The sequence below is a fragment of the Carlito syrichta genome, unplaced genomic scaffold (assembly GCF_000164805.1).
Source record: "Carlito syrichta isolate Samal-C Ts95f unplaced genomic scaffold, Tarsius_syrichta-2.0.1 Scaffold157052, whole genome shotgun sequence".
NCBI classification, from domain to species: domain Eukaryota; kingdom Metazoa; phylum Chordata; class Mammalia; order Primates; family Tarsiidae; genus Carlito; species Carlito syrichta.
Genome location: NW_007101148.1, coordinates 1 through 18,409, shown reverse-complemented (window position 1 = coordinate 18,409; position 18,409 = coordinate 1). Strand labels below are relative to the sequence as shown.

At 44.1% G+C, this 18,409-nt stretch overlaps 1 protein-coding gene across 1 annotated transcript; it reads left to right on the top strand.

The window, feature by feature from the left end:
• Positions 1–285: 285 nt before the first annotated feature.
• Positions 286–18,394, top strand: PLK4 (polo like kinase 4; the record flags this gene model as incomplete). Its single annotated transcript, XM_021709085.1, has 15 exons — positions 286–377; positions 1,952–2,047; positions 2,133–2,247; positions 5,967–6,987; positions 7,907–8,007; positions 10,706–11,076; positions 12,403–12,507; positions 12,772–12,874; positions 13,840–13,989; positions 14,995–15,128; positions 15,210–15,301; positions 15,429–15,576; positions 16,585–16,725; positions 16,892–16,938; positions 18,202–18,394. Coding segments are annotated over exons 1-15 (2,820 nt in total), but the record flags the coding sequence as incomplete, so codon positions are not given.
• Positions 18,395–18,409: the final 15 nt, after the last annotated feature.

Below are 18,409 nucleotides of genomic sequence, written 5' to 3'. Positions count from 1 at the left end.
CCCGGCCCTCGGCCCCCAGGGGTTGGCTGGATGGGCTGGGGGAGGGCGTGGATGCCGAGGGCCCGGGTGACCAGGGCTGCGTCGCGAGCCCAGCCGGCAGGCCCCGGGGTCCCGCACGGAGTCGACATGCCTTCCGCCCCAGACACCTGCTGCATCGAGGTGGAATTCCTGCTTGAGTTTCGCGAATTCCCCTCTCGACCCTTCTTCTTTTCCCAGCCCTTCTCCCCTCTTCCTTTCCACTGTGTGTCCGTCACGTGTAACCTGTACTTTTAACTTTTAAGGATTTTAAAGTTGGAAGTCTGCTTGGTAAAGGATCGTTTGCTGGTGTCTACAGAGCTGAGTCCATTCACACTGGTTTGGAAGTTGCAATCAAAATGGTAAGAATCGATTACCGGTCACTTTCCCTTCTGTACTTTGCAGGTACCGAGAGAGGTGTCCGAGACGCCAGAAGCTCCTCACCTCCCAGCCTTTTCTTTGATTGTGGGGTAAACAACACAGAGCATAGGCAGAAGACAGTAGTGCCAAGTCCAGAAATTGAGCTTAAGGACGTTTCAGGACAGGCTTGGCCTTGCTTAAGTGGGTGCCTTATCTTTCTTAATGTTCAGTAGACCTGGTATATGTTGTAATTTCGCCAGTCTTGAAGTAATGCGTAGAACTCAGATAACAAATAATTTGTTAGCAATAAGAATACACTGTATAGTTCTGAGTTACATTGTAACAGTCCAAAATATTATTCTTGATTGTTAGAAGTCTGTCAACTTGGTGAGACCTCATCTCTACAATAAATCAAAAATCAGCCGGGCGTGGTAGCACGCTCCTGTAGTTCCAGCTACTCCGAAGGCTGAGGCGGAAGGATCGCCGGAGCCCAGCAGGTCAAGGCTGCGGTGGCCGGGAGCGGCCACTGCACTCCAGTCTGGGCAACAAAGTGAGACTCCAACTGGGGGGGAGACCGTAACATAAACAACCGGGCACAATGACTGAAGCCTGTAATCCCAGCACTTTGGGAGGCCAAGGCGAGAGGCTTGCCTGAGCTCAGGTGTTCAAGACCAGCCTAGGCAACTTGGTGAGTCCTCGTCTCTACAATAAATCAAAAAATAAGCTGGATGTGGTAGCACACTCCTGTAATTCCAGCTACTTGCAAGGCTGAGGTGAAAGGATCACCTGAGTCCAAGCAAGTCAAGGCTGCTGGTGGCTGTGGTGAGTGTGCCACTGTACTCCAGCCTGGACGACTCTAACTCAAAAAAAAAAGAAAAAAAGAGAAGAGTAACATAACCACAAGCAAACTGAAAATCATTTATCTAAACTAGTTGGGAAAAGGAAGGGAAATTTTGTTTTAAAGCTTGACTAAATTCAGATTTTTTTTTTATTTTTTGATTTTTATTTTTTAAAGTTGGAGTCTCACTCTGTCACCTAGGCTGAAGTGCAGGGGGCATGCTCATGACAACTGCAGCCCGAACCTGCTGGGCTCAGGCAGTTCTTCCACTTTAGTCTTCCAGCAGCAGAAAACAGAGGCATGCGCCACCACACCTGGCTAATTTTTGATTTATTGTAGAGACGAGGTCTCTCCAAGTTGCCCAGGTGGGTCTCGAACCCCTGGTCTCAGGCAGTCCTCTCTCTCCTTCATCTTTCAAAGTACTGGGATTACAGGCATGAGCCACTGCACCCGGCTGATTTTTTTTTTCTTGTAGATAGAATAGTTGTGCTGTTAGTTTCTTTAAATTGAGGGAGAGTATGAGGACACAGTGGACACCGTCTTTTACTGAGCGTGCACTTTGCCAAGCATGTGCTAGGTGCACGGGGAAAATAGATAACAGTAAGTTGACCTCAAAGATATAGATAGAAGGACTCCAGGCTATTTCAAATTAGAGTATACTTTGTTTTTAAAGTTGACTTTTAACCATTTCATACTGAAAGTTTATCCACATTCAAACTTCTCCTCCATTCTCTTTAGATAGATAAGAAGGCCATGTGCAAAGCAGGAATGGTGCAGAGAGTCCAGAATGAGGTGAAGATTCACTGCCAGCTGAAGCACCCTTCCATCCTGGAGGTGAGACACATACATAGCGCACAGATGCGGCCAAGGAGATGGAGTCTTTCTATGTGGTAATTTATGATGCCCATTCACATTTCAGCTTTATAACTATTTTGAAGACAGCAATTATGTGTATCTGGTATTGGAGATGTGCCACAAAGGAGAAATGAACAGGTATCTAAAGAACAGACGGAAACCCTTCTCTGAAAACGAAGGTAGGCTTATTTTGTGGGTGAGGGAGGTAGATACAAATGTTGCATTTTGAAATGTGCTTTGACCAATGTGCTATTTTGTTAAAATTTAGCAAAATCATTCAGTTACTAAATCAGGCTAGAAAAGGAAAGTCCTACTCCTCTCTCCCCAGGCTGTTAGTTCTTAAAACAATTCAAGCATTACAGAAGTAGTAAAAAATGTATCCTTCTTTCCTCCCTAAAACTACATTTTATTTATTTATTTATTTATTTATTTTAAAAGTTTTTTTAGTTGAAGTCTCACTCTGTCACCCAGACTGGAGCGCAGTGGCCGCTCCCAGCCACCGCAGCCGACCTGCTGGGCTCCGGCGATCCTTCCGCTTCAGCCTTCCAAGTACCTGGAACTACAGGCGTGCGCTACCACACCCGGCTAATTTTTTGTGATTTAGAGATGAGGTCTCACCAAGTTGCCCAGGCGGGTCTTGATCCCGCGGGCTCAGGCAATTCACTCACCTCAGCCTCTCAAGGCACAGGATTACAGGCTGAGCCACCGAGCCCGGCTAAAACCACATTTTAAATTAAATCGTTGGTAGCAATTTAGTATGTATCTTTTCAAATCTAAAAAGCTTTTGAGAATGCCATTGATGACTATAAAGTAGTTCTAAGTCAAGCACAAATAGTCATTGAAACCATTTGTTGTAGAAGATGTGAAACATAAAGGTAAAGTCAGAAAATGAGCCCCCTTGAACTTAACACTCATTTTCTTAAACTGCTGCTTTGTGGCCAAATTGTTTTATCTGTACACTGTTTACTCTCTTGGTTTGCCAGAGTATGTTTGAAGCAAATTATACACATCTTTTTAACATATTTCAAGATGTGGTTAAAAAATATAACCACAAAGTTATTATCACACCTAGTAATTCCTTACTATCAAATGCATAGTCGGTTTCACACTTCCTCAATTTCTCATTTTTTGCAGTTTGAATCAAATAAGATTCATGCATTATCACACAAATGATTGTTTTCTTTTTCTTTTTTCTGAGTTGAATTTTCACTCCATCGCCTAGGCTGGAGTGCAGTGACACGCTCACGGCCACCGCAGTCTCGACCTGCTGAACTCAAGCGATCCTTCCGTCTCAGCCTCCAAGTAGCTGGAAATGCAGACGCATGTTACCATGCCTGACTAATTTTTTATTGTAGAGACGAGGTCTTGCCAAGTTGCCCGAGCTGGTCTCAAACCTGTGGACTCAGGCAATCTACTTGCCTCGGCCTTCCAAAGTGCTAGGATTACAGGCTGAGCCAGCAAGCCTGGCCCCAGTTGTTTTCCAGTTGTCTTGTCCTGCTGAGACACAGCTAAGCTTAGAAAGGTGGTTGCTGATAGGTTTTTGTACATTTGAATCTATGTAACTCAACTGGAAAACAGTTTGGTCATATCTATTAAGAATTATAGAAGTGGGCCAGGCTTGGTGGATTGCCTGAGCCCACCAGTTAGAGACCAGCCCGGGCAAGTTGGTGAGACCTCGTCTCTACAATAAATCAAAACTTAGCCGGGTGTGGTAGTGCATTCCTTTAGTTCTGGCTACCTGGAAGACCAAGGCAGAAGGATCGTCGGAGCCCAGCAACACTGGGGTGGACATTAATGTGCCATGCACTCCAGCCTGAGCACAGAGTGAGAGTCCAACTAAAAAGAAAAAAAATTAAAGAAATATTCATCTTTTGACTCAAATTCCATTGTTGAAAGTTTATTTCAAAAGGATAATTTGAATTGGAAAAAAATGTATATGCATATCGATGACTACTGTATTTTTCAAAATACTTTACAATAAAAAAGGCCTTACTAAATAAGACAGGACCTGCGAACACTATAAAGGAAAAAAATTGTCAATTTGACCTAATTAAAATTTAAAATTTTATATAACAAAAGATATTTTCAACAAGGATAGGAAGAAAATATTTGCAGAATATATGACTGGAAAATTAATACTGTATTCAAAGATATAAGGTACGCCTAAAGAGAAAAGATAATTGAATAGAAAAATGGACAAGGAATATGAACAGACTGTCCTCAGAAGAGAAAATGCCAATGGTCAATAAACTTATGAAAAGATGCTTCAGCCCAGGGTGGTCATGAGAATGCTAACCAAAATGATGAGTCCCGTGTTTTTATTCATTGAATTGAAACTACTTAATGTTAACAAGGATGTGCATGAAAATACAACCTTTCCAAGGGTGATTTGGCAAGGTGTGAAAATACCGAATTTTCCTATCCTTCAACCCAGCGATTCTACATCTTGAACCTACTGTAGACAAGCAACACATGCATACATATTCAAGAAAACAAGAAGACTTATATTTTTTGTAATTTTTTTTTTTTTGAGTTGGAGTCTCGCTCTGTCTCCGAGGCTGGAGTGCAGTGGCACACTCATGTCCACCCCAGCGTCAACCTGCCAGGCTCCGGCGATCCTTCCACCTCAGCCTTCCAAGTAGCCGGAACTACAGGCACACAGGCACTCACTACCATGCCTGGCTAACTTTTGATTTATTGTAGAGACGAGATCTCGCTAAATTGCCTGGGCTGATCTCAAACTGGTGGGCTCAGGCAATCCACTCACCTCTGCCTCCCCAAGTGCTAGGATTACAGGCTGAGCCATCGAACCCAGCCTTTGTAATCTTGAAATTTCAGAAATGGCCCAGGTAAAATAAAGATCTATGGTACTGACTGGGCATGGTGACTCAAGCCTGTAATCCCAGCACTTTGGGAGGCCATAATCCCAGCACTTTGGGAGAGAATGCCTGAGCCCAGGGGTTGGCAAGACCTCATCTCTGCAATAAAAATGTTTAAGAAATTAGCTGGGCATGGTAGCGCGCACTTGTAGTTCCGGCTACTTGGAAGGCTGAGGTGGAAGGATTGCCTGAGCCCAGCAGGTCGAGTCTGTGGTGGCCAAGAGCGCACCACTGCATTCCAGCCTGGGCAACATAGTGAGATTCCATCTCAAAAAAAAAGATCTATGGTGTTGACATAGAAATGTCTCTAAGAAACATTGCGAAGTAGGAAAAATAATAAATTATATATTTGTGATGTAGTTTTTATATATTTTTTAATTTTAAAGATGTGGGGTATACAATTCAGGGTTAGGTATACAGACGTTGATTATGCAAGTACCCTTGTTGATGTGGTGTGCCCCTCCCTCCCCTAGCAGTTTCCCTCAACTGCCATTTTTATATTTAAAAAAGCAGTTAATACAGTGTATCTCTGTAGATTTAAATGTATGTAAGCATGCAGAAAAAAGTGTTAAAAAATATACAAACAGTTGGCAGTGATTTCTTGGGAGAGTTTGAGAGCCATCAGAGGAACTTTAGCTTTTCTTTTTTATACTTAGAATATGTTTATGAATTGTTTGTGCAATTACAAATAATTGCTTTCTTAATTGCTGTGGACTTCTGGTTATTAGTTACCCTAATGACTCCTAATTGCTAAAAAACAAAAAACTTAAGCTTCCCCTAACTACATGTAGAAAGCTCATCAGTTGGAAAGGACAAAGCTTAAAAGGAGTCGCCAGGGTTCTTAAAGGGAATTCAACAATATTATGGCATCACAGCAGCATTTTGCCTAGTAAAGTTAAGCTACAAGCCAGTATCCTAATGTAATTCTTTAGCATAGGTACCTGGGTTTCATAACATATCCACAAACTGCATCCTGCAGATTTTCTGAATTGTGGGTTCTGTGTTTTGCATCCTCACAGCTCGACACTTTATGCACCAGATCACCACAGGGATGCTGTATCTTCACTCTCATGGTATATTGCACCGAGACCTGACACTTTCTAACCTCCTACTTACTCGTCATATGAACATCAAGATTGCTGATTTTGGGCTGGCAACACAGCTGAAGATGCCACACGAGAAGCACTATACGCTATGTGGAACGCCTAATTACATTTCACCAGAAATTGCAACTCGAAGCGCACATGGACTCGAATCCGATGTTTGGTCCTTGGGCTGTATGTTTTATACATTACTTATAGGGAGACCACCTTTTGACACAGACACAGTCAAGAACACATTGAATAAAGTAGTACTGGCAGATTATGAAATGCCAACCTTTTTGTCAATAGAGGCCAAGGACCTTATTCACCAGTTACTTCGTAGAAATCCAGCTGATCGTTTAAGTCTGTCTTCTGTATTGGACCATCCTTTTATGTCCCGAAATTCTTCAACAAAAAGTAGAGATGTAGGAACTGTGGAAGATTCGATGGATAGTGGGCATGCCACAATTTCTACTGCAATCACGGCTTCATCCAGTACCAGTATAAGTGGTAGTTTGTTTGACAGAAGGAAACTTTTGATTGGTCAGCCACTCCCAAATAAAATGACTGTATTTCCAAAGAACAAAAATTCAAGTGACTTCTCTTCTTCAGGAGATGGAAGCAGTTTTTATACTACGTGGGGAAATCAAGAAGCCAGCAGCAGCGGGAGGGGAAGAGTGACCTCAGACGCAGAAGAAAGGCCCCGGTCGCGCTACCTGCGCAGAGCCCACTCTGCCGATAGGTCCGGCGCTTCCAGTGGTCCAGCTGGAGCAAAGAGGTCCACGATGGAGCGGTGTCACTCAACAGAAGTGCTTTCAAAGCCCAAAAGATCAGGAGTGGACGAAAATGAAGAGAGATACTCGCCCACAAACAGCAGTGACAATGTTTTTAACTTCTTTAAAGAAAAGGCGCCTGGTAGTTCTGGATTTTTTGAAAGACCTGATAACAATCAAGCCCTGTAAGCATGATTCTATCCAAAGCCTTTCATTTTCTGGTAAACACTGTGCTAGTGCTGATACGCAACTGCAGCTAAGGGCTACCAGGGCGGCGAAGGTCTTTTTCAGAAACACTGCCGGATGCTCCTGGGGGCCTTCTCAGCCGTTTTCTTTGCTTATTTGGGAGAAAACTAGAATAAGGACTTTGAACTGTGGATAAGACTCTCTTTTAAAAAGGAGTATTTGTGTTCATGAATGTATTCGTAGCATGTGCTTAAGACTTGGAATTTTTAGTTTTGTTTTTAATTTTATATGAAGCGGGTACCTAGTACCAAGCGCCATGCTTTACCCATGGCTGACCCTGGAGTGCTCTGGTGATAGCTGCACACGTAGACAGAGAAGCTGAGCCTGAGCGGTGAATCCCTGGGCTAGTGGCTGCTTCTGACGTGAAAACTAATTTTTAGCGACTGGAGTGCTTATTTTTTTCTTTTTCTGATCATTTTATGATTCTACTTTTTTATATTAGAAAATATAGTTTATTTAGAAAGTAAACTAGAGAGGGAGGGGAGATTAGCCTCCCCAAGGTAGGATAGGGGGCCATATTTCTTTTTTTCTTTTTTGTAAGTGAGAAAGCAGGATTTATTGAGAGGACAGAAAAGCTCCCACAGTGGGAAGGGACCCAAAAGGGTTGCCCTATATTTCTATGCCTAAATTATAAGAGGGCATTAGCCACAGAGAAGCACTGTCTAAATGCCATGTTGGCATGGGAGTTTAGCTTTTTGGATATGATTTAGTTATGTAGATATTGTTTTTTGCAGTTATTCCAAAATGCTTAGACATTCATATCAGAAGAAGTCTTCCTTTTCTTCTAATATTTTATCTTAGAAGTTACCTGATCATTTTTATTGGCTTATGGGTTTGTTTGTTTGTTTGTTTGTTTAGCTCCAATCATCTTTGTCCAGGAAAAACTCCTTTTCCATTTTCAGACCAGACACCTGAGACCGAAATGGTGCAACAGTGGTTTGGGAATATGCAAATAAATGGTGAGTTTTCATGGAATATTTCATCAAAAATTATTTGGACACTTACCAATCATTGCCGTTTTCTATTTGAGTTTTCTTAAGAAAAGATAATAGTCTTCAATAGTAAAAATCACTGTTCACACACTTGGAATATTTATTGCGGTCAACCACTGTCCTTAATATTGAACATAGTAGCTGACTAAGTTCTCGCGAGAAAATGTAAGAGGAAGACCTGCGCTCGGCCCCACGTTCCGGAGGCTGAGGCTGGGTGCGGAGCTCCACTCGCCCGGTGACGCCGCCTTTCAGCGAGGAGGCAGGATTCCGGTCCAGGCCGGCCGGCTCTGAGGCCTTGCGCGCGCAGCCTCTCGACAGGACGCACCTGCTCTCGGTGCCCATGGAATAAGCAGAAGGCGGTTACCCTCATTTGCGGGCAGGTGCTAATTATGGGCATTATAGTCGACCAGCGGGACTGCACGCTAAGATAGACAGCTACTACAAGCAGAACACTTTTTTTAGAGGGGAAAATAGTTTGTTTAGAAAGTAGATGAGAGAGAGGAGATTCTCCTCCCCAAGGGAGGGGGGGGGGCCAAAGCTTGGGGAAAGCATGGCTTAACAAAAGCGGGGCTCAAAACCTCACCATTTTCCACAGCTGTCATCCAAGTCGTCATTTTATTTGTAGGTACAGAGTTTGCAGGTTAAACGTTCCTCATTAATGAACATGACTGATCCACAGAGGGTAGGCTGGGAAATTATGAGAAAAGGAGAATAGGAAGGAAACATACGGAGAGGAGGAGATCGTTTTCCATGGAAGATTGTGTTACCCCACAGACAGAGAGTGAATCATATGACTGTAATCCAAGCAGATGGCATTTCAAGAGTCTCTTTTCTTTAAAAACAAAGTCTTTTGTTTTCAGAAGCACAAAAGGGAATTAATCTTTTCGTCGGTGCTTATGGAAGACATAATTCAGCTTTGATTTTTTACACTATGAGACTGCCATGTGCTTTAGTCTCGCACATCTGTTGTGTTTATTTAGTAACATGGACTAGTCTGAGATGGAGAAATAACCTTATTTATAATAATCCAATAGTGCTATGGCAATTTTTAAGTATATTATGCAGCACAAAGTATTTTCTGTCATAACGGAAGTAGGGAAAAGAGCACTAAAAAGTCGCTTAAGATAAAAGTGTAATAGCATGGAAAAATTGTCAAAGTTTTCTATAATTTTATCATTTAAGGCCTCTAGGAGACAATATTCCTATATGAACTTTAAAGCTGTATGAAATATAAACCGGTAAAGTTCAATAAGAACTTTTAAAAGCTGTGGGTGCAAATACATGTGTAATATTTAATATTAAAGCTATTCATATAGTGTCTTTGCTTTTAATTGCATTTTATTTTATTTTTTGAATCGGAATCTCACTCTGTCAACCAGGCTGGAGTGCAGTAGCGTGCTCACAGCCACTACAGCCTTGACCTGCTGGGCACAGGTGATCCTTCCACCTCAGCCTCCACCTCAGCTGGAACTACAGGTGTATGCCACCACGCTCCGGCTGATTTTTTGATTTGTTGTAGAGACGAGGTCTCACAAGTTGCCCAGGCTGGTCTCGAACCCGTGGACTCAGACAGTCCTCTCACTTTGGCCTGCCAAAGTGCTGGGATTACAGGCTTGAGCTACCGTGCCCAGCCTTAGTTGCATATTTTTAAGATGGGTTAGACAGTCCTTACCTTAAGGAGAGTACATTTACATATTTTTCTTTAGTAGAATGATTACCTGGGCACTCAGATCTGCTTTTATATTGGTTGTTTCTTGCTTGAGAATTAGTAGGTGACCCTATGGTGACGAATTCTTGGTTTGATTGGAAAACTGATTTTATATTAATTTCTTTTCTGTCTTAGAAATGCTAGAGGCATTCCTTTGAGATCTGGCTTAAAAGGTCCTTTTACAGTTACTCTTTTATTATGTAATATTTTATACTGCTTATTTGTTAAAAAGATTAGGTGCTCTTAAGTTTTGTTGGTTTTTTTGAGTCAGTGTCTCACTCTATCGCCCAGGCTGGACAGCAGTGGCACACTCGCGGCCACCGCAGCCTCGACCTGCTGGGCTTAGGCGATCCTTCCGCCTCAGCCTTCCACATAGCTGGAACTACAGGCATGTGCCACCATGTCTGGCTAATTTTTTTATTTATTGTAGAGATGAGGTCTCACCAAGTTGCCCAGACTGATCTGAAACCCGTGGGCTCAGGCAACCCTCTTACCTCAGCCTCCCAAAGTGCTGGGATTATAGGCGTGAGCCACTGTGCCCAGCCTATTTTTTTTTTTTTACTCGTTTTCTTTTATTTAAAAAAATGCAGCCGGGCTCGGTGGCTCAGCCTGTAATCCCGCGCCTTTGGGAGGCTGAGGTGAGTGGATTGCCTGAGCCTGCGGGTTCGAGACCCACCTGGGCAGCGAGACCTCATCTCTACAATAAATCAAAAAATTAGCTGGGCGTGGTAGCACGCGCCTGTAATTCCGGCTACTTGGAAGGCTGAGGCGGAAGGATCGCCAGAGCCCAGCAGGTCGAGGCTGCGGTGGCCGGGAGCGGCCACTGCACTCCAGTCTGGGCGACAGAGTGAGACTCCAACTCAAAAAAAAAAAAAATGCTGTTATAGCCAGCATGACATTGTTTTGTGTCAACTTGGCTTTTTAGTTATTTACCAAATGACTTTATATATATCCTAGCTCATTTAAGAGAAACTACTGAATACAACAGCCTCAACCCAAACCAGGATTTCCAGGGCCCTGCAGATGTGCAGAAGGGCACATTAAGGAATGCCTGGACCGGTGTAAAAGCCAAAAAGAATTCCGATGCTTCTGATGATGCGTATTCTGTAAAGCAGCTGAATGCCGGGAAGCACAGGACTGCATTTCACAGTCAACCTGAGATGATGCAACAGGAATCTGTTTTTGGCCTGGATCCTTTTTCTGAGGCGAGCAAGACTAGGGGTGTGGAGCCACCGCTGGATTATCAGAAACGGACATTACGAAGCATCACGTCTCCTTTGATTGCTCACAGGTTAAAACCAATCAGACAGAAAACCAAGAAGGCTGTGGTATGTCAACTATTTTCCTAAATCCTGTCTGATACTTTTTTGTGAGAATCCAGTTCTTGAGATATGTTTTGGTTTCTATAATGTCTCTGTACACGGTAAACTTATTAAAGAGAAAAGAAACTGAGGTCTTTATGGAAAAATAGCCCATTCCCCCCCCCCCTTTTTTTTTTTATTGAATCAGAGTCTTACTCTGTCGCCCAGACTGGAGTGCAGTGGCACACTCGCAGCCACTGCAGCCTTGGCTTGCTGGGCTCAGACGATTCTTCCACCACAACCTTCCAAGTAGCTGGAACTACAAGCACACGCCTCCATGCCTGGCTAATTTTTCTTGACTTATTGTAGAGATGAGGTCTCACCAAGTTGCCCAGCCTGGTCTCAAACGCCTGGGCTCAGGCAGTCCTCTTGCCTCCACCTCCCAAAGTGCTGGGACTCCAGGAGTGAGCCACTGTGCCCGAATTTGAGAGGATTGCTTGAGCCCAGGAGGTTGAGACCAACCTGGGCAGTGTAGTGAGACCTCGTCTCTACAAAAAGTTTAAAAATCAGCCGGACATGGTAGTGCATACCTGTAGTCCCAGCTACCCAGGAGGCTGAGATGGAAGGAACTCCTGAGCCTAGGAGACTGCAGTGAACTGTGATTGTGCCACCGCACTCCAACCTGGATAAGAGAGTGAGATCCACTAAAAAAAAGTGAATTGAATACTAAGTTTTTAATTTTGTATTAATTTAAATAAAGTAGATGTGAATGAAAAACTTTAAAAAAATAATACTGTCTATGTGCTGTGTTAAATATTATTTCATCCATAGTTCTAGTCAGTGAATTCATTTTTGATGTTACCCCGTTGCTTTTATTTTTCTTGTTTCTACATTGAATCGAGTCTCAAAAGTAAATGAGAAAATGAAGCTTTTGGTTTTTTTAGTATCTGAAACTATTTAAAGAAAAGGAAGATGCTCACTTAAGCTTAGAGTTTAATTTGGAAGGGATAGAATTTGGGAGGGATGCTTGTCTTTAATTCTGTCTCCACCCTGGGCCTGGCTGCCATTTCACTTGCCACTTCATCCTCCCTTTGTCTGGCTTGCTATTGTCACTGGCAACCCTTCTTCCCACCCCACCTTCTGCTTGCTTTCTGCTCACTTCACGACACAGACACATCCGTACCTCCTCGCCACCTGGGTCGCAGTTGTGCTCAAATACACCTGTGGTCTGGGCCGTGAAGCGGCTATTTGATTCTGACTTCAACTGCTATGGTTAAGTACTTTCTCTTAAGTATTGTGTGTGTCAGAGCTGCACTAGTAAATGAGGATGGTGACCTGACATTCTTTCTTCAGGTGAGCATCCTTGAGTCAGAGGAGGTGTGTGTGGAGCTGCTGAAGGAGCATGCGTGTCAGGAGTACGTGAAGGAGGTCCTGCAGATATCCAGGGACGGAGATGCGGTAACGTGGGCGCACCTGTTCTCCTGCCGCTGCAAATCACGCATACTAGACTCATTTAAATAAGTTCTTGTAGTGTTAAGTCATTTTAACTAGTAGCAAAAACTAAACTTTTGTCTTAAGCTTAAGATGCAAAAAATGTCTTTGACAGAATATTTAGCATTGTCCTATAATATCATGTTACATTTGAACTCTGTGTTTTGGTGACAGCTAGCATGCTCTAACGTTAATGGCATGTAATCGGAACTCCAACCCTCTCTTCGGCAGGTCACTGTCTATTACCCACATGACGGGAGAGGGCTTCCTCTTGCCGACAGGCCGCCCTCACCTACTGGCAGCATCAGTAGGTACAGCTTTGACAACCTACCAGGTCTGTACATTTACCAGGCAATCCTCTTTTGCAGTAGATTTATACATATGCATGATCTGCATGTGGATATGATGGATTGTAAATGTCTTGGCTTCCGTCAGGCTGCAGGGTATTTTCTCGTGCTTTTTACCTGCTGAGTTTGGTGAGTTAGTTTCTCCTTACTTAAGTAAAAACTAACAGGAACGTTAGTCCTCTGTGACACATAATCTGTGCTCGTGTTTAGACTTGGCTGGAGCCATGTTAGTAAACTCAGCATTGTGCTCACTGGGGCAGCACGTACACTGAAATTGGAGCAACACAGGAAAGGTTAGCATGGCCCTGCGCAGAGGGGACAGCCAAGTTTGTGAAGCGCTCTGTATACAACAGAAAATGTTTTCAGTTCTACATGAACGATTTAGTTTTTTACCTTGGAAATCATTGCTGCACTGCATAAATGGTCACTGAGGCACGGTAGCTCATGCCTGTCATCCCAGCACTTTGGGAGGCAAAGGCAGGAGGGCTGCCTGAGCCCACGAGTTCAAGACCAACCTGGGCAACATAGTGAGACCCCTATCTCTACAAAAAATAAAATAATTGGGCATACATGGTGGCACGTGCCTGTAGTCCCAGCTACTTGCAAAGCTGTGGTGGGAGGATTGCCTAAGCCCAAGAGGCTGAGGCGGCCATGAGCTGTGATGTTGCTGCACTCCAGCCTGGGTGAAAGAGTGAGACTGACTCAAAAATAAATGAACAAATAAATAAATAAAAAGGTCATTCATCATTGTGGTTAACCAAATTTGACTCCCAGTTCAGTTTCTGGATCTGATGGATTGGGAACAGAGTACTAAATGGGAAGACTTCACTGAGGTGACTTTTAGAAACAAACAAGAGACCTATCTAGCCTAACCCTATTAGAAATCGCAACAGATTTGTCAAGACAATACTTTCTTTTCAAACGTTAATTTTTTCCCCTTTTTTCCCCTTAGAAAAGTACTGGCGAAAATATCAGTATGCTTCCAGGTTTGTAGAGCTCGTAAGATCTAAATCTCCCAAAATCACTTATTTTACAAGATATGCCAAATGCGTTTTGATGGAGAATTCTCCTGGTGCTGATTTCGAGGTTTGGTTTTATGATGGTGAGTACCATTTAGAAATGGTAATTTTTTCCATTACTTTGTAGTTTAGTAGGGGAGTGTGTGTGTATTTATTCAACACAGCAAGTTTTAAAGATGTGTATATATACAGATAGCACAGCAAGTATACCGTGTGTCAAGTCATATTAACCCAAATTGATATATACCTTCCTGTAAACAATTTATACTATGTCTGTTAGTCCTCTTTTTAACTACATCTAGATTAATGGTATAAAAATCACATGAAGCTGGGCGTGGTCGCTCATGCCTGTAATCCCAGCACTTTGGGAGGTGGAGGTGAGAGGATTGCTTGATTCCAGGGGTTCAAGACCAGCCTGGGCAACTTGGTGAGACCTCATCTCTACAATAATCAAAAACATTAGCCGGGCATGGTGGCTCACGCCTGTGGTTCTAGCTATTTAGAAGGCTGAGGCGGAAGGATCGCCTCAGCCCAGCAGGTCAAGACTGTGGTGGCTGTGAGCGTGCCACTGCACTCCTGCGTGGGTGACAGGGTGATACTCTGACTCAAAAACAAAAATCACACGAAAAAAGTACCCTATTTCTTATTAGAAACTCAAATGGACATCCACCAAATTATGAGAATTATAACATAGCAAAAAGGATAGTGTTGAATCAGATCATTTTTTTCCTAAATCTATTCTCTAAAGGTGATTACTTTTTTAGTCCATGAAACTCCCTCTTTTAAGAGACACAAAGCACACACGTCACATGGCACACATGTAATTAATTATAGCTGTCCTTCCGTTATGTTTTTGTATGAGAGCGTTGATTTTTTTAAAAAAAAATCATAAAAGTATCAGATTTAAACCAGATACATGCTGAAAAACTGGGTGGCCTGTAATCATTGAATACCTGGAGAGCCTCATGAGCTGTCAGTGAATGACTGTGAATGATGCCTTGATGTGGGAACCTTCATGTACTGCATGGCAATATAAGTCTCAGTATTGAAAGGCATGGCAGGTGACTCCTTTTCTGCTTGTTTTTCAGGGGCAAAAATCCACCAAACAGAAGATTTCATTCAGGTGATTGAAAAGACTGGGAAGTCTTGCACTTTAAAAAGTGAGAGTGAAGTTACCAGCTTGAAGGAAGAAATAAAAACCTACGTGGACCATGCTGCTGAGGTACAAACCTACTGGTGAGTTTTTTGTGCCGATAATGATGCAGGTAACGTCATGACAGAAAGCACTCTTCTTTTGAAATAGGGTCATCGTGTTTGCTTAGCCCTGGAATCTGTCATTTCAGAAGAGGAGAGGAAGAGCAGGAGTACATCCTTTTTCCCAATAATCATAGGAAGGTAAATGTATGCAGGTGCTAAACGTGTGGCCGAAATGTATCAGGTGTGCTAAGCACATTGTAGGCACACTTTCCTTCTCTGTAACTCAAAAGCTTTACGGGAATATACTTGGGTTTTTCTCCTTCAGAAAACCTAGCAGCACTAGTTCACCCAAGGCCTTGTCGCCTCCTCCACCTGTGGATCCCAGCTACCCAGCGAGAGAGAGGCTACCTTTGCAAGGATGGGCTCTGGACAGCGCGGCACCTCCAGTGTGGGCATCAACACTCGGTTCTTCTGTAAGTCGACACGTGTTGCTGGAAAGTTAAAACGCCCCGCTGTGGTTTTACTCTCATCTGCCTCCTTTTCCCGCCTCTTCCTGAACCACGGTATGCTCTCTGACTTGAGGCTTTTTTTTTTTTTTTTGTGAGTCAGTCTCACTGTCACCCAGACTGGAGGGCAGTGGCACGCTCATGGCCACTGCAGACTCAACTTGCTGGGCTCAGGTGATCCTTCTGCCTCAGGCTTCCAAGTAGCTGGAACCACAGGCATGTGCCACCACGCCTGACTAATTCTTTTATTTATTGTACAGACAAGATCTTGCCATGTTGCTCAGGATGATCTGGAACCCCTGAGCTCAGGCAGTCCTCTCACCTCTGTCCCCCAAAGTGCTGGGATTATAGACGCGAGCTACTGCGCCCGGCCTCAAAGGCCTTTTCGCATGCTGCACTTGACCTGGAGTTCTTCCCAGCCCTTAACTTCATGTGACTGACTCTTCCTCCTCTTTCAGGTCTCTGTTTAAATGTTACCTCAGGGAGGCCTAATCACTCCTCTGGGAAGAAGCCAATCTTACATTTACATGTACAGTTGTTTTATTTTATGTAAAATATCATGAACTACCTAAATATCCAGTAGGCTCATGGTTAAATAAATGTATTATTTGTTCACTTAGTGAATTATCATGCCAGTGAAGACTATATAGTAGTGTAGAAAAATGCAGCATTAAAGAAATAGGTGTGTTTGTGTGTACTCACCTGTGTGAGTGTGTGTGTGTGTGTGTGATTACAGCTATGAAAAAACGTGCCTTGAGAAAAAAGATGAAAGCCACCAAGATGAAAACAGCAGTTCTGTGATTTTTCTTTTCTGCATCTTCTCTGGTTTTCAATAATGTGGCTATATTTTCATCCAAAATGTTTTGTTTTTGAAAAATCACCTAAGCTGATGAAAAGGTTGTAATTTTCTGCTTTTGCTCATCGGGCTCACAAAATGCTGAGGAGTGACGTCTTCCTGTACTTTACCGTCAGCAGCGGGTTGCAGATGAAGGACTTGGTCTTCCAGCTGCAGCTTCGGGAGCAGGCGCCTCTTCCGGCGGTCTCGAGGAGGGTCTCCCCAAGTCGGCACAACTTCTGAAATCTGTTTTCGTGGAAAATGTCGGGTGGGCTACACAGGTGAGAAGTTGCCAGAAAACTGAATTTTCTCAGTGTGAATTTCTTTTGGTGTTCACACTGATAACCAAAAACATAAATATTTTTAATGATTTCTCTTCACAAGGAAGTTTTTATACCTTTTTTACATCAACTATATTATTAAAAATTTTAACTTGCTTGTATACAGTTGGAAAACTCGACATTGCTGCTGATATATGGCTTGCTGGGGCCCAGGTGGCCTACTTTTGCCATTTATTTATTCATTTATTTATTTTATTTTTATTTTTATTTTTTTGAGTTGGAGTCTCACTCTGTCACCCAGACTGGACTGCCGTGGCCACTCCCAGCCACCGCAGCCTCGACCTGCTGGGCTCTGGTGATCCTTCCGCCTCAGCCTTCCAAGTAGCTGGAACTACAAGCGCACACTACCATGCCTGGCTAATTTTTTTTGATTTATGGTAGAGATGAGGTCTCGTCAAGTTGCCCAGGCAGGTCTCGAACCCACAGGCTCAGGCAGTCCACTCACTTCGGCCTCCCAAAGTGCTGGGATTACAGGCTGAGCCACCAAGCCCGGCCTGCCATTTATTTTTAAAGCAGAGCTTGTGGTGACTAATTGTGAGGAGTATAGAATGATGTCTGGGACATTTTAAGTTTTAGAATTTATTTGTAATCTATATTATTGGAGTAACTGTCGTTTGACAAAAGAAGAGAAGGACTTTTGCATTTGAAAGTTAAGTGGGCTGGCACGGTGGCTCACCCCTGTAATCCCAGCATTTTGGGAGGCTGAGGTGGGAGGACTGCTTGAGCCCAGTATTTCAAAACCAACCTGGGCAACGTAGTGAGAGAGATCTTGTCTCTACAAAGAAAGTAAAAAAAAAAAAATTAAACTGTGAATGTGCACGCCAGTAGCCCTAGCTACTTGGGAGGCTGAGGCAGGAGGATTGCTTGAACCCAGGAGGTGGAGGCTGTGGTGATCCATGAACATACCACTGCACTCCAGCTTGGGTGACAGAGTGAGACGCTGACTCAAAAACAACAATAACAAAAGCAGTTGCGTCAACGCCAAGTGAGGTAGTTGCGCACCTGTCGTCTCAGCTACTCAGGAGGCTGAGGTGGGAGAGTCGTTTGAGGCCTGCCTCGGCAACATGGCGAGATCCCATCTCTAAAAAAAAAAAAGCCGGGCTCGGTGGCTCAGCCTGTCATCCCGCGCCTTTGGGAGGCTGAGGTGAGTGGATTCCTGAGCCCGTGGGTTCGAGACCCGCCTGGGCAACTTGGCGAGACCTCACCTCTACAATCAATCAAAAGATCAGCCGGGCGTGGTAGCGCGCGCCTGTCGTTCCGGCGACTGGGAAGGCTGGGGCGGAAGGATCGCCGGGGCCCGGCAGGTCGAGGCTGCGGTGGCCGGAGCGGCGCTGCCCTCCAGTCTGGGCGACCGAGTGAGACTCCGACTCACGAAAAGAAAGGCCTGTCAGCACTGAGTGCTTTGTTTTCCTTCAGTGACCGAACCAACACGGAAAGCTTCAGACTCGCAGGCCGCCCCGTAGGTGCGAGCCCGTGTGTGCATGTTGTCCGAGGCCTGCCGCTGGGGGCCCTTGAGCCGGGCGCGGGGCCTTCGCTTTCCGGTGGCGTCGGTGCAGCGCAGCCCAGCCCTTGCGGGGTAGCGTTCGCTGGAAGCCGCTGCTGGCGCCACGTTTGTTTCCGGCGT